Source organism: Geotrypetes seraphini, chromosome 10 (assembly GCF_902459505.1).
Source record: "Geotrypetes seraphini chromosome 10, aGeoSer1.1, whole genome shotgun sequence".
Lineage (NCBI taxonomy): Eukaryota > Metazoa > Chordata > Amphibia > Gymnophiona > Dermophiidae > Geotrypetes > Geotrypetes seraphini.
Window position 1 is genome coordinate 98133932 of NC_047093.1, and position 14211 is coordinate 98148142.

Sequence of the window (14211 nt, forward strand, 5' to 3'; positions counted from 1 at the left end):
TTCTGTCTGTGGAATCGGAAAGAAGTAGGGAGATTGTGGATGCCTTTCAAGAGGTTCTGCTCAGACAAATGGTGACGGAACCCATGAAGGGAAAATCGATATTGGATCTGGTCCTCACAAATGGAGAGAATATCTCTAATGTTAAAGTAGGTGCTCACCTGGGAAGTAGCGATCAAACGGTTTGGTTTGATATAACGACTAAAGTGGAGAGCGGCCACACAATACTTAAAGTCCTAGATTTCAAACGTACGGACTTTAATGAAAAGGAAGAGTACCTGAAGAAAGAGCTGTTAGGATGGGAGGACATAAGAGAAGTAGTCTAAGCTGAAAGGAGCGATAATAATGGTTACGGACCTTTATGTGAAGAAAATAAATAAACAAGAGTAAAAGGAAGCCGATATGGTTCTCCAAACTAGTGGCGGAGAAAATAAAGGCAAAAGAGATGGCGTTCGTGAAATATAAAATATCCCAAGAAGAGGAGTGCAGAAAGGACTACAGGGTGAAACTGAAAGAAGCCAAGAGAGAGATACGGCTGGCGAAAGCACAGGCGGAAGAACAAATGGCTAAAAATGTAAAAAAGTGAGACAAAATTTTTTTCAGATATATTAGTGAAAGGAGGTAAATGAAAAATGGAATTGCTAAACTAAAAGATGCTGGGAACCGATATGTGGAGAGTGATGAGGAAAAAGCAAATGTGCTAAACAAATACTTCTGTTCTGTGTTCACAGAAGAAAATCCTGGAGAAGGACCGAGATTGTCTGGCAAAGTTACATGAGAAAATGAAGTAGATTCTGCACCATTCATGGAGGAGTGTTTGAGCAACTTGAAAAACTGAAGGTGGACAAAGCGATGGGACCAGACGGGACCAGAGGTTCTGTCGGGTCCTATTAAAGACTTGTTCTACAAATCTCTGGTGACAGGAGTGGTTCCTGGGGATTGGAGAAGAGTGGATGTGGGCCCTATTCACAAAAATGGTCACAGAGATGAAGCGGGAAACTACAGGCTGGTAAGCCTCACTTCAGTTGCTGGAAAAATAATGGAAGTGTTGCTGAAAGAAAGGATAGTGTATTTCCTTGAATCTAATGGGTTACAGGATCCGAGGCAACATGGCTTTACAAAAGGTAAATCATGCCAAATGAACCTGATTGAATTTTTTGATTGGGTGACTGGAGAGCTGAATCGAGGACCTATGCTAGATGCAATTTACTTAGATTTCAGCAAAGCCTTTGATACGGTTTCTTATAGGAGGGAGAGTTGAACAAACTTGAAAGGCTGAAGTTAGGACCCAAAGTGGTGAACTGGGTTAGAAACTGGTTGTCGGACAGACACCAGAGGGTGGTGGTTAATGGAAGTCACTCAGAGGAAGGAAAGGTGAGTAGTGGAGTCCCTCAGGGTTCAGTGCTGGGGCCGATCCTGTTCAATATGTTTGTGAGTGACATTGCTGAAGGGTTAGAAGGAAAAGTGTGCCTTTTTGCGGATGATACCAAGATTTGTAACAGAGTAGTTACCGAAGAGGAAGTGGAAAATATGAAAAAGGATCTGCAAAAGTTAGAGAAATGGTCTAATGCCTGGCAACTGCCAGAAAGATGCTGGGCTGTATAAAGAGAGGCATAGCCAGTAGAAGGAAGGTGTTGATGCCCTTGTATAGTTCATTGGTGAGGCCCCACTTGGAGTATTATGTTCAGTTTTGGAGACCGTATCTGGCGAAGGACGTAAGAAGACTTGAAATGGTCCAGAGGAAGGCAACAAAAATGATAGGAGGCTTGCGCCAGAAGACGTATGATGAGAGACTGGAAGCTCTGAATATGTATACCCTAGAGGAAAGGAGGAACAGGGGGGATATGATTCAGACATTCAAATACTTGAAGGGTATTAACGTAGAACAAAATCTTTTCCAGAGAAAGGAAAATGGTAAAACCAGAGGATATAATTTGAGGTTGAGGGGTGGTAGATTCAAGAGCAATGTTAGGAAATTCTACTTTATGGAGAGGGTGGTGGATGCCTGGAATGTGCTCCCGAGAGAGGTGGTGGAGAAGAAAACGGTGACTGAGTTCAAAGAAGTGTGGGATGAACACAAAGGATCTAGAATCAGAAAATTATTAAATATTGAACTAAGGCCAGTACTGGGCAGACTTGCACGGTCTGTATATGGCTGTTTGGGGGAGGGTGGGCTGGAGAGGGCTTCAGTGGCTGGGAGGGTGTAGATGGGCTGGAATAGGTTTTGACGGAGATTTTGGCAGTTGGAACTCAAACACAGTACCGGGTAGAGCTTTAGATTCTTGGCCAGAAATAGCTAAGAAGAAAAAATTTAAATTGAATCAGGTTGTGTAGACTGGATGGACCATTCGGTTCTTTGTCTGCCATCATCTACTATGTTAGGGTGGAGGAATGCAGTCGGCCTCGATCCTGGATAAACGTATCTTGGAGCTATGCAGCCTGCACTCAAACCCATTAACGAACGAGCCTGGAGTGAGCAATGCTCCCAAGGGAATGGTCCCTGAGTCCCAAAACTGAGAATGCAGGCTGTCCAGGTGTGTGCACTGTAAAGCAGCCACCCCCCTGGAAGCAGACTTTGTCCTTAAAATCTGTGATTTCCAACTCTACTTGTATTCAGGGTTCTATTTGTAGGTTATGTGGTTCCTGTTGTGTATTGGAAAATGTTATTTCTGCTTTATACGGTGTATTTTGTCTCTTGAATAAACAGTTACATTAAAAAAAAAATCTGTGATTTCCAGCAGCAAGAACTGTCCCCCAAGGGGGATCTTCTGCAGTACAAGTACTGAAGTTAGAGGGGGGGGGGGAATCAATAAGAGCAGAAAAGACTAGCTCCTATTGCCTCACTTGGAAAACAACTGGAAGTTGGAGGGCAGTCTAGAGGTAAAAGAGGAGTAAACCTGCAAAAGCTTCCTACAAGAGATCTGGCAAACGGGATTGGTCTACTGAGTGTTCAGGGAATAAAGTGGGGTTATACAATTTAGTCATGTGATTAATCGCTATTGAAATGTTTAAACACAGCCCTACTTTTATGTTTCACTTATATATTCTGGATATAAGCTAGACAGTTATTGTCTTGTCATCCACTGCTGATCTGAATATGTATTAAGTCGTCCAATAATAAAACGTATCTGTATTTACTATTCCTAGAGCTGGGTAAATAGCATCTCTGGGCTAAAAATCCCTCTCCTAGTCGGGTTTATTTCCGATTCCTTATTCCTTACGCGAGAGTCTGCCCAATTGCCATCCTCAGCCACTCAAAAAAAAAAAAAAAATCCCAAAGGTTCGTCGCACGTTTTCTCCCAATAGCCGAAGCACACTCGCCACCAAGGGAGGCGGGGCTAGCTAATCAGAAATGCAGGCTCTGAAGCAGTGCAGCCTATCGGCCACGACGTTGCACCTCTAGCCGACCTATCGAGTGTCACAGTCCGTGGGGAGGGGAGCCGGAAGAAGAATCGTTGAGACGCTTCAACAGAAACCGAGACAGGATGGCAGAGAGCGACTGGGATACTGTGACCGTGCTAAGGAAGAAGGGCCCCACTGCAGCGCAGGCTAAGTCCAAACAGGTGAATTAATGAACCGAGAAACCTCCTGAGCGGAGGAACCTTAGACCTGCTATCCCCCTACTGTGTGTTAAGTACCGTGAGCCGCGCTGGCCGAGGTCGGGGATATCTAGGCCTAACGTGCTCTGATCGCCAACCTCTTGGAAGACAGTTACGTTTCTTTTAGTTTCAAATACTCATTCTTTCTAACTGTTACTACTGCCTTGTGTGACTTTTGTCTGAAAACTTCCTGGAGACGTAGGGCGGTCGTAGTTGGCAGGTAAACGTGTTCACGTAGTGTTTTCTTACGGCTTTTGACAGTTCCCGAAAAAGCTTGGCACGTTTATTTTGGATTCTCCCTTCTGTTCCCTCTCCCCCCCCCCCCCACCTTCTGTGATTCTAAGGTGTGTGGGGGGGGGGGGGGAATCAACAGGGCTTGTCATTCTGGACACTTTCGCCTGCCCCGTGTAATAACTGCGCTAGAAACTTTGCTCACGTGCCACTTCGGAACTTTACTCTTTGTCCTCCAGCTCTGCTGAATTCAGCCTCTGCTGAATTATAGCAGTTATAATTGTTTGGTGTCGAAGTTTGATATGACACCACTCTGAAACAGACTACATAAGTTAACGTTTTTTGGAACTGAGAGCGGAGTGCGAGTCTGAGATAGGAGTAACGTTCATCTAGAAGCGAGGTTTACGCTTGACGGCTACATTTAAAAAATTCCTAGTATAATGGCGGCATGTTTTGGTTTTTTTATATATTTTTAAGCTTCACGAGGGAGGGACCATACATTTACAAGATTTAATCACTTTCGTGTTCAAAGTGTTTTTGTTTTAGGGCGTTTTAAAAAGGTTAACTCTTAAAAGGACTCTCTAGGAGTTGAGACTGACAGGAGTTTCGACCTGTTAATACCGTACGGTACATTAGCTGGGACGCTGTCGCAATTTTTCTGCTTTTTTTTTTTCCTAGGCATAACGTAGATATCCAAGTCTAATTAAGATTAGGGCAAGAGTTAAGGGTTACAAAATTCTCTGATCTGAAATCTGGTCTAGGATTAAGAAATTAAAGTTTTGTACTGAAAGGGCTTATGTAGAAGCTCTTTATCAAGCCTGTGTTTACAGTCAAGATCATGTGGTATGAGGGAGTAGTTTGCTGTATTTTGCAACCATATGCCTAGGTAAAAGCAGGATTCTCTGGCTCTTTAAAGTACCACCTTAAGACCAGAATAATATTTATTTAATTTTCTAGCCCATTGTCCCCAGAGCTCAGAACGGGTTACAGGTTTAACATACATAATTTCTGTACAAGTTTTTATCCTAAAGTTGATACATGCTAGGGGCTAATGATGATATACAATTTACTGGTTACAATTTGCTATGGTTGTCCTTATGATGCAAGGTTTCCAGTACAAGTTATACCTAATTTGACACATAGAAAGTAACCTCTGCTGGTTTTGTTATGGGTCATGATGATCTGATATGTCTAGCTCTTTGTCCTGTCCCCATGACCTACAGTTCACCTGTGGGAGCATGATGAAGCAAAGGAGGATAGAGCAGGGTCTTTGTTTCCAGGAGGGCTGCAGCCACCTGGATCCAGCACTCTATGCCAATGTTTCTCAATCTTTTCAAGCCAAGTACCCCTTAAGCCTAACAAATACCAACCGAGTACCCCTGCCCAAACTCCTCCCCTGACTCCACCCCATAATAATAGTACTAATTACTTCCTTCCATTTTTCACATACACACAATATAATCGTAATACATAATGGTAACCAAAAATTTAAAAAAACACAAATCACTCTGTACACAGAGAAAATCTTAATTATCATTTATATTTGGGGGGGGGGGGAGGTTTCAAAGAGGTCAAGGCAGATGACTTTAAAACAGTGTCTCTCAAACTTTTGAACCGGGACATACTAAAGGTAGTGGCCACAGCTCGAGGCACCCGGAAGTACTTGGACGTCATCATGATATCATGCGCATGCGTAACATTACGTCGACATCAATGCATGCGCAGAGGCCCTCCAGACAGGCCCTGAAATGCCAGTAGGGCATGCCAGTAGGGAAGTCTAACAAATATCAACTGAGTACCCCCAACCACAGACCTTCCAAACTCCACCCTAGACCCACCTAAGCTCTTCCCCAGATCCAACCAACCTTTACTAATTGTAATGCAATTTTTTTCCATTCATTTTTCATATACTCACAATATACACAGCAAATATAAATTCTCAAAACTGACACATTTTGATAAATAACTAAAAATAAAATCTTTTCCTACCTTTGTTGTCTGGTTATTTCACGAGTCTCTTGTTGCACTTCCTTCTGACCGTGCATCCAATATTTCTTTCTTTCTGCCTCCTGCATGCTTCCACTCCTCCAGACCTCATTCCATTCACCAACCAACATTTCTTTGTCCCTCCAAGAGTCCAACTTTTCTTCCTCTCTCATCTCCCAGATCATGTGCAGCATTTTTCACCACTTCCCACCAGCCCCATGCCCATTTTTCCTTCTATCACCCCTCTCCAATACCATGCTACTTCTCTCCCTCCATCATTATGCCCTCCATTCCTCCCACTTGCATCCCCTTCAGTCTATCCCTCTGTTCTCTCTCCACCATCATATCAACATTTATCCCTCTCTCTCTGCCCAATTTTCCTCTTCCTTTTCCCATATTTCCCATCTCTTTCCCTCTCACTTACACACTCGGGACCAACAATTGCCCCTTTCTATTCCCTCCCTCCCACTGCATTCCAACCTTTGTTCCACCCCCTTCCTCCTTCCCCTGAAGCCAACCCATACCAGAGCCTGCCTGCCTCCTGCTGAAGCTGCTGCCGATTTCTCCCTGCCACCCGACATGCTAAATCTACACACGGTCCGCCGCTGCATCCGCCACCACCACCCGGCACGCTCCATTCAATCATGCCCCGCCGCCGCAACTCCATGCTAGGAAGGACCAGGCGCGTGCAGTGATTGCATACTGCCGGCCCACAAGCCTTCCCCCCCCCCCGACAATTCTGACATTGGAGAGAAGGTTCCGGGCCTCTCTCCGACGTCGGAATTGATGTCTGGGGATGGGGAGGCTTATGGGCCAGCGGCGTGCAATTGCTGAACATGCCTGGCCCTTCCTTGCCTGGAGTTGCAGTGGGGGATGATTGGATGGAGCATATAAGGGGCAGGGAGGAATTGGCGGCTTCAGTGGGGGGCAGGCAGGGTGAAATCCCAGGTGGCGGCCAGCTCGCGTCCCCCTACAGGCGGCCTGCAGGTTGAGAAACACTGCTCTATGCTTCCAGGAGGGCTGCACACACCTGCATCAAGCCCCCTCTTTATTTTGCAGGGGGAGGGGGGCTGCACTGCACTGTACCGACCACAAAGCAACTTTAAGAAACTGCTTGCAGCTCTAATAGAACTGGCCGGTATATGCTGTTTCTTCAACATATTTAGGGTGTGGGAGTGTTGTCAATGACCACTATGGGATCAAGGAAAGTCATGCCTTATCTCTCCAGTGGTCATCTTGTAAGATTTGACGCATTTTTGCCACTTATTATGGAAACAAATCTAATGTCAAACATTCTAGTTTATGGCCCTGCATGTTTTTAATATGTTCCTTTACTGAAGAAAAAGTCTAACTCATAAACCTGCTCTAGTTCTGACCAAAACATGGCCAAATAACCCTCAAGATTTAGATTAAATTCATAGAAATCGGTATTAAAATGTATTCATAATATTACAAGTAGAGAATGACACGGTGGCGGCACATGAAGCGGTGAATGGCCTTGTCCCCGCAGTTAAGAGAGGGAAGGCACGCGGACACCTCCCTACCTTTAGCCAAATCTATCTCCCTCCCTCTCCCTTATTTTCACGGTGCTTTAGAAAAGAAACTGAAGCCGGCGAAGCCTACTTGTGCCGCCCTGAAGTAGCGTATGTGTGGGCGGAAGCTTCTCTGACGCAACTTCCGGTTGCGTCAGAGAAGAAGCTTCCGCCCACATACACGCGACTGCAGGGCGGCAGAGGCAGGCTTTGCCGGCTTCAGCTTCTTTTCTAAAGCACCGCAAAAGTAAGGGGGGGAGGGGCCGCGTGCCTTCCCTCCCTTAAATTTCTTTACACCGCGAAGGTAAGGGGGAGGGAGGGAGATTCTTGGGCCGCTGAAGGGTGGCGAGAGGGAAGGGTGGATGCTGTGAGGACAGGGCGGTGAAGGGGATGGCGTTTTTTTTCTCCTGTGTCAGTTTCTAATTACAAGTGTAATTTTTTAAATGCTTTCTATGACTCCCAACTTATTTTTTATATCATGTATTTTATTCCAGTGAATTGATGGGGTTGAGCAAGTATGGCACTGGGGGTGTGCCAACTCATCATTTGCTTTAAACTGTCCTTGATAGACACCCCCCCCCCCCCAGTATGACTTTCTTAGAGATCAGACTCCACAAGTGACCCTTGCGGTTAATTCTCTCCCGCCTACCCCAAGGCAGAGCTTGTCTCGTCAGCCAACCAGGAATAGGGCATTGCTTTGGCTTGATTTTTCTGTTCTTTATTTTATCTTCTAGGTGTAAGTACTTTTGTAACCACAGTATGGCTGGGAAACATCATGTCACCAAAGCTGCTGCTCAGATTATAGTTTCTGTCTCTGTGCAGAGAAAATGTTAAACAGGTAGATGGAGTGGTTCCATGTGCAAGCTATCTTCTGTTTTAATCCCTCATGGATTAAATCCCTTCTAAGGGGTACAGAAGCATTCATCTGCAGACCAGACATGATGTCCCAGAAGGTATGCTGTTTGCTTGGTACCAAAATCCAAGATGTTATGGAGAGATTGCCAAGACTCATCAAACCTCATCATATCCAATGCTGCTCATCCACATTGGCACTACTGATAACTGCCAGGTACCCCTGCAAATGTATCAAAAGTGACTTTGTGGCTCTGGGAGATAAAGTAAAGCAGTCATGTGCACAGGTGGTATTCTTATCCATCCTCCCTGTTGAGGGTAAGGGCCATGTCAGAGAAGCACACATCCTGGAAATGAATGTGTGTCTATTTGGATGATGTCGTTGAGCATTTTGGCTTCCTAGACCATGGGTTGATTTTCCAAAGGCTGCTGAGCAGGGATGGTATACATTTATCAATGAAGGGAAGAAGTATCTTCGGCAGCAAGCTGGCTAATCTACCAAAGAGGGCTTTAAACTAGAAGTGATGGGGCAGGGTGATCAAAGCCCCCAGGTGAGTATAAGCCCTCATGTAAGTAAATCACTGAATACCTCTACACAGTTGGGGAAAAGGGGACAATGTCTGGAAAGAAGCTGTGATGGAAGATGAGTTGTATATAGTGGCGATCACGAGACATGGATCATGGAGAACCATGACTGGGATGTAGTTTTATCCCAGGACAAACAGGCAGCATATTCTCTACATGTGGGTGACGTCATCCATGGAGCCCCGTCGTGGACAGCTTTTCAAGCAAACTTGATTGAAGATCTCAAAGTTTACTAATGCTGTACCACGCATGCGTGTGCCTTCCTGCTCCACTAGAGGGTGCGTCCCCTTCTCGTGGTCTTCAGTTCTTAGTTTTCCGCGGAGCCAGAAAGCCCTGTCTATTCTCTGCATTTTTTCTATGTGCCTTTCTTGCACCGCGGCTTATTATTTTTACTCAGTTCAGGAGTCGCTGTGCTCTTTTTTACTAGTTTTTGAGTTTTCGGCGAATCGGGGGCTCCCGGTTTGCCTTGGCCGCGGCTCTCTTTTTTGACTTATATCCCGGCCCTTGACCGGGTTTAAAAAGTGCACTCAAAACTTGATGACTTATCTAATTTAGTTCAAAATAACCAGCAAGAAACAACAAGGAAATTTGACCAAGTAAATAAAGAAATATCTTCATTACAAGCTATATCTGCTAACATGGTTAAGGACAGAACTGTTATTCAGAACAAAATAGAGCAATTGGAAAACTTCAATAGAAGATTAAATTTAAGGGTATTAAATTTTCCTAAACTTTCTGTTTCTTCACCAATTGAAGTTTTCAAAAGATACCTTACAGAAAACCTTAAAATTCCTCAAGAATTGATTCCACCTATAAATAAGATATATTATCTTCCTAGAAGACCAGAAAATAATACTGACAAACAGTTGGATAAACCACAGGAATTGGATTTAAAAGATATCACTGGGATTTTAGAAACTTCACAGGAAGAGATTCAGTTCCGTGGTACTCTCCTAGTCTCATTGGTCTTTGAACAAGACTTAAATATGATTATGAAAACCTTTTTTCGTTTCTCCCAAAATCTTTTTTGGGGAGAAAAAATATGGATTTTTCCTGATGTTACAAAATCTACTCAGGAACGCAGGAAGTTATTTTTAAATATGAGAGAAGAAACAATAAAATTGGGAGCTACTTTCTTGTTAAGTTATCCCTATAAGTGCTTGATTAGATATGCTGGGACTAAATATGTTTACTTTATGCCGGAGCAGCTCCGTAACTTCTTGGACACTAAAAAGTTTACCTAAGTGTGATGGCTGTAATTTCATTTTATTAGACTGCTTTGAAACATGTTAAGCCTTTTTCCTTTTAATAGTTACATTGGTTGAGAACTCCTTTTCTCTGTAAAATCTTGCTTTGTTAGGAGGTTATTGTGGTCTAAGAAAGGAAAATTTATTCACAACATTGAATTATTCTTATTTTTGTTACTTATGTTATTAAGAATTTCTGGATTATGTTGTGTAGCAAATGGATAATTTTCCTGTACGTATTTTCTCTGATTTACTGTAACAAGAGGATTCTTTTCTTAAAAATGTTGAAATTTATTTAAAAAAAAAAAAGTGCACTCAGTGCAGTCGGGTGATTTCGATCACTGACCTGCACCGCTGGTGCATTTTGTGCCTCGGAGTCGACCATCCTAAGGGCTCTTGCCCTCATTGCCCTGCACTTCAGCCTCAGGCTCTCAGGAGGCATCGAGCGCAGATTGTGGAGCTCTTCGCTATGGAGCCTGATCTGCCTGCGGGCCCGGTCTTGACCTCGGTCTTGACTTCGGCCTCGAAGGCCTCGATGGCCCCGGCCTCAAAATCCTCCACCGCAGGTAAGTTTCCTCTTCCGTCTTCAGGTTCAATTCAGCTACCTAAGAAGCCCTCCTTGGAGTCTCTGACCGTCCAGGCGGTGACCATAAGGGAATACTCTTCCTCGAGGTTGCCCCTGGTGGAGCGCACTGCCGCACCTGTAGGGCCAAATATGGTCTCGGTGCCGATGTTCGAGGATATACTTAAGGCTATCATCTCCTCGCAACTGTCCTCTGCTTTCGCTCGGCTTGCCCCGTCCTCGATCTCGCTCGTGATGGACCAGCCTGAGCGTCGCCTCGAGGGTTCTCGGGGCAAGGGGCATCTGTCTCGGCGTCTGTCCTTGTCTGACTCCTCCCTGCTTCCTTCGCGGTGGGGTTCCCCCGCCGCTCGGCCTTGTTTGAGGCACCAGTCGAGGCGTCTTTCTCCCTCGTCCTGGAGACTCGCTAAGAAGCCCAGGGATTCTTCCCCGAGGCGAGGTAGGTTGCCGGGCCCCCACACTATGGGGTCCATTAAAGCCTCGGACCTGGTGTTGTCTGATCCGTGTCTCCGGTGGTCACCGGTGCGGACTCGGACTCCACCCCGTGGGGCGCCAGTGTCAGGAGCTTCTGCCTCCTTTTCCCGACGCTTGTCGTCTTCCCGGGACCCTCCAGGGGGGCTTTGTCGGTGCCTCAGACCCCTGGGTCCTCGCTTGCGAGGACCTCTAAGCACAAGCTGTCCTCGACTCCCCCCCCACCCCGTTCTTTCAGGGGACTTCTTCGACATCTGTACTTATTGACACTGACATGCTTGCGCAGTACTTCCGGGAGGCTTCCCCCCTCCTTTTCTGCTGCCTTGCAGTCTCGCTCGACCTCCCCCCTTGAGGGGTGGTCTGAGAGCAAGCCGCAGCCTTTCACCAGATTTGTACTGGTCATGGGGAAGGCGTTGAATTTGGACCTCCAGTCTGATTCCCGATATACCAAAGAATATTTGGAGGAGATGGAACTTCCCTATCCTCCTAAGGAGTCCTTGCGGCTCCCCTTGAATCCGGTGTTAAAACAAACTTTTTTCCTCAACCTGGCCATTCCATCTAAAATGGAGTGTAGGTACCAGACGGTCCCCTGTAAAGGGTTCGACAAGGCTCAGTTTTCCCACCAGTCTTTGGTGGTGGAGTCTTCACTCAAGAAGTCTCGCCCTTCTAAGGTCTACGCGGCTGTCCCGCCCAGCCGGGAGGGCAGGACTATGGATAAGTTTGGCAGGCGCCTGTACCAAAATTCTATGATGGCTAACAGGGTCCTTAATTACAACTTTACTTTCACGTCCTATCTTAAGCAGTGCATTAAATCTCTGCCGTCTTTTCAGGATGACTTACTGGTCCACCGCCGTGCGGATTTCCGCCGGCTTCTGGATACCCTTTCGCAGCTTCGGCTTTACATGTTCCAGGCTTCATATGATGCTTTTGAACTTTCTTCTAGGGTCTCTGCCTTTGCTGTGGCCATGCGTCGCTTGGCGTGGCTACGCATAGTTGATATGGGCCCGAACCTGCAGGACCAGTTGGCAAATCTTCTGTGCTTGGGCAATGAACTCTTTGATGACTCCATCGAGGCGGCCACCAAGCGTTTCTCGGAGAACGAGCGTACCTTTGCCTCCCTGGTCCGGGACAAGGCGAAGCCTGCTTCTCCCAAATCGTATAGGTTGCCTCCTTGGCGCTACCCGCAGAAATCGACGCCGGCATTTTCTATACCTCCTCTGAGGCGCCAACAGCAGCAGAGGGCCCCTCCGAAGTCTTAGAGACCCCAGCTGCAGCCAACCCGGCGCCGTCTTTTTGACTGTCTCGGCGGGACTGTCTCGGTGGGGCTGGCCTCCACTCGCGAGCCTTCTCCTCTGCCTATCGGGGGCCTTCTCGGCGCTTTCTTTCACCGCTGGGTTTGGATCACTGCGGACAATTGGGTCTTCTCCGTCATCAGGGAGGGGTATTCGCACCATTTCCGGTCCTCACCTCCGGACAGGCCCCCCAGAGCGTATACTTCGAACGGCGCACAGCTTTCCTTGCTTCTCCGGGAAGCTCAGGCCCTCCTTCGCCTGTGGGCAGCAGAGGAGGTCCCCTGTTGTCAGCGGGGCTCCGGGTTTTACTCCCGGTACTTTCTGGTTCCCAAAAAGACCGGGGACCTTCGCCCCATTTTGGATCTCCGGGGCTGAACAAGTTCCTGGTCAGGGAGAAGTTCCGCATGCTCTCTCTTCCCACTTTATATCCCTTGATGGAAGAGGGGGACTGGTTGTATTCGCTAGACCTGAAGGAGGCTTACATGCATGTGCCGATTCACCCGGCCTTTCGACGCTTCCTTCGCTTTCGGGTCCTCCCTTCCTTCGCTTTCGGGTCCTCCCGTTCGGGCTCGCTTTGTCCCCACGGGTCTTCATGAAATGCCTCGTGGTGGTGGCGGCGGCCCTGTGGTCTCGGGGTCTTCAGGTGTTCCCGTACCTCGACGACTGGCTAATCAAGGCATCATCGAGGGAGGGGGTTATCTCAGCGACCCGTCAGACTATTATCTTCCTTCAGTGTCTGGGGTTCGAGATCAACTTCCCAAAGTCCCAGTTTTGCCCCTCTCAGTCCCTGCAGTTTATTGGAGCAATGCTGGACACGGTTCGCCTCCGGTCGTTTCTGCCTCAGTCTTAGCAAGCTGCCCTCGTTTGGCTCGGTCAACAGGTCTCCCTGAGAGCTTCGGTCTCGGCCAGGCAGATGATGATCCTCTTGGAGCACATGGCCTCTACCGTTCATGTGACACCCTTTGCCAGATTGCACCTATGGGTGCCTCAGTGGACTCTGGCGTCCCAGTGGAGGCAGGATCGGGATCCCGTATCTCAGCACGTTGCGGTGACTCCCTCCTTGAGACGCTCGCTCCGTTGGTGGACCGACTCTTCCGATCTTTCAAGAGGTTTACTCTTTCTCGTGTCTCCGCCTCGGAAAGTCCTAACGACAGACTCCTCGGAGTACGCCTGGGGGGCTCATCTCGACGGCCTTCAGACTCGGGGTCCTTGGTCGGATGCGGACCGTTGCTGCCACATCAACCTGCTGGAGCTCCAGGCCATTTACATGGCGATGGTAGCTTTTCGTCACTTGCTGCAGGATCAAATGGTTCTGGTGCGTACGGACAACCAGGTGGCAATGTATTATGTGAACAAGCAAGGGGCTATGGGTTCCTTGTCGCTTTACAAGGAAGCTCTTCGGCTTTGGGAGTGGGCGATACGCCACAACATCTTCCTTCGCGCGGTCTACATCCAGGGTGAGCAAAACTGGCAGGCAGGTTAAGTCGCCTTCTTCAGCCGCAGGAGTGATCGCTCCATTCCTCGACTCTGCGTCAGGTGTTTGCTCGATGGGGGACTCCGCAGATAGACCTGTTCGCTTCGCCCCTCAATCACAAGTTGCCTCGCTTTTATTCGAGGATCTACTCCCCGGATCGTCTTGAGGCGGATGCGTTCCTTCTGGATTGGACGGGTAGGTATCTCTATGTGTTCCCTCCCTTTCCTCTGATTCTGAGAACACTCATGCACCTGCGATCGACGCACACTGCTATGATTTTAATAGCACCTCGGTGGCCCAGGCAGCCTTGGTTCTCCCTTCTTCTCCAACTCAGTGTCCGGGAACCTCTTCTGTTGCCTGTATTT

General features: G+C 47.4%; 1 protein-coding gene across 1 annotated transcript in view; it reads left to right on the forward strand.

The window, feature by feature from the left end:
* The first annotated feature begins 3363 nt into the window (after positions 1-3363).
* The window catches only part of EDF1 (endothelial differentiation related factor 1), an 88546-nt gene continuing 77698 nt past the window's right edge, over positions 3364-14211 (forward strand). Inside the window, exon 1 of the mRNA XM_033961300.1 lies at positions 3364-3560. Coding sequence (XP_033817191.1) covers positions 3483-3560 — 78 coding nt within the window. The 5' untranslated portion in view covers positions 3364-3482. The remainder of the gene's footprint in view (positions 3561-14211) is intronic.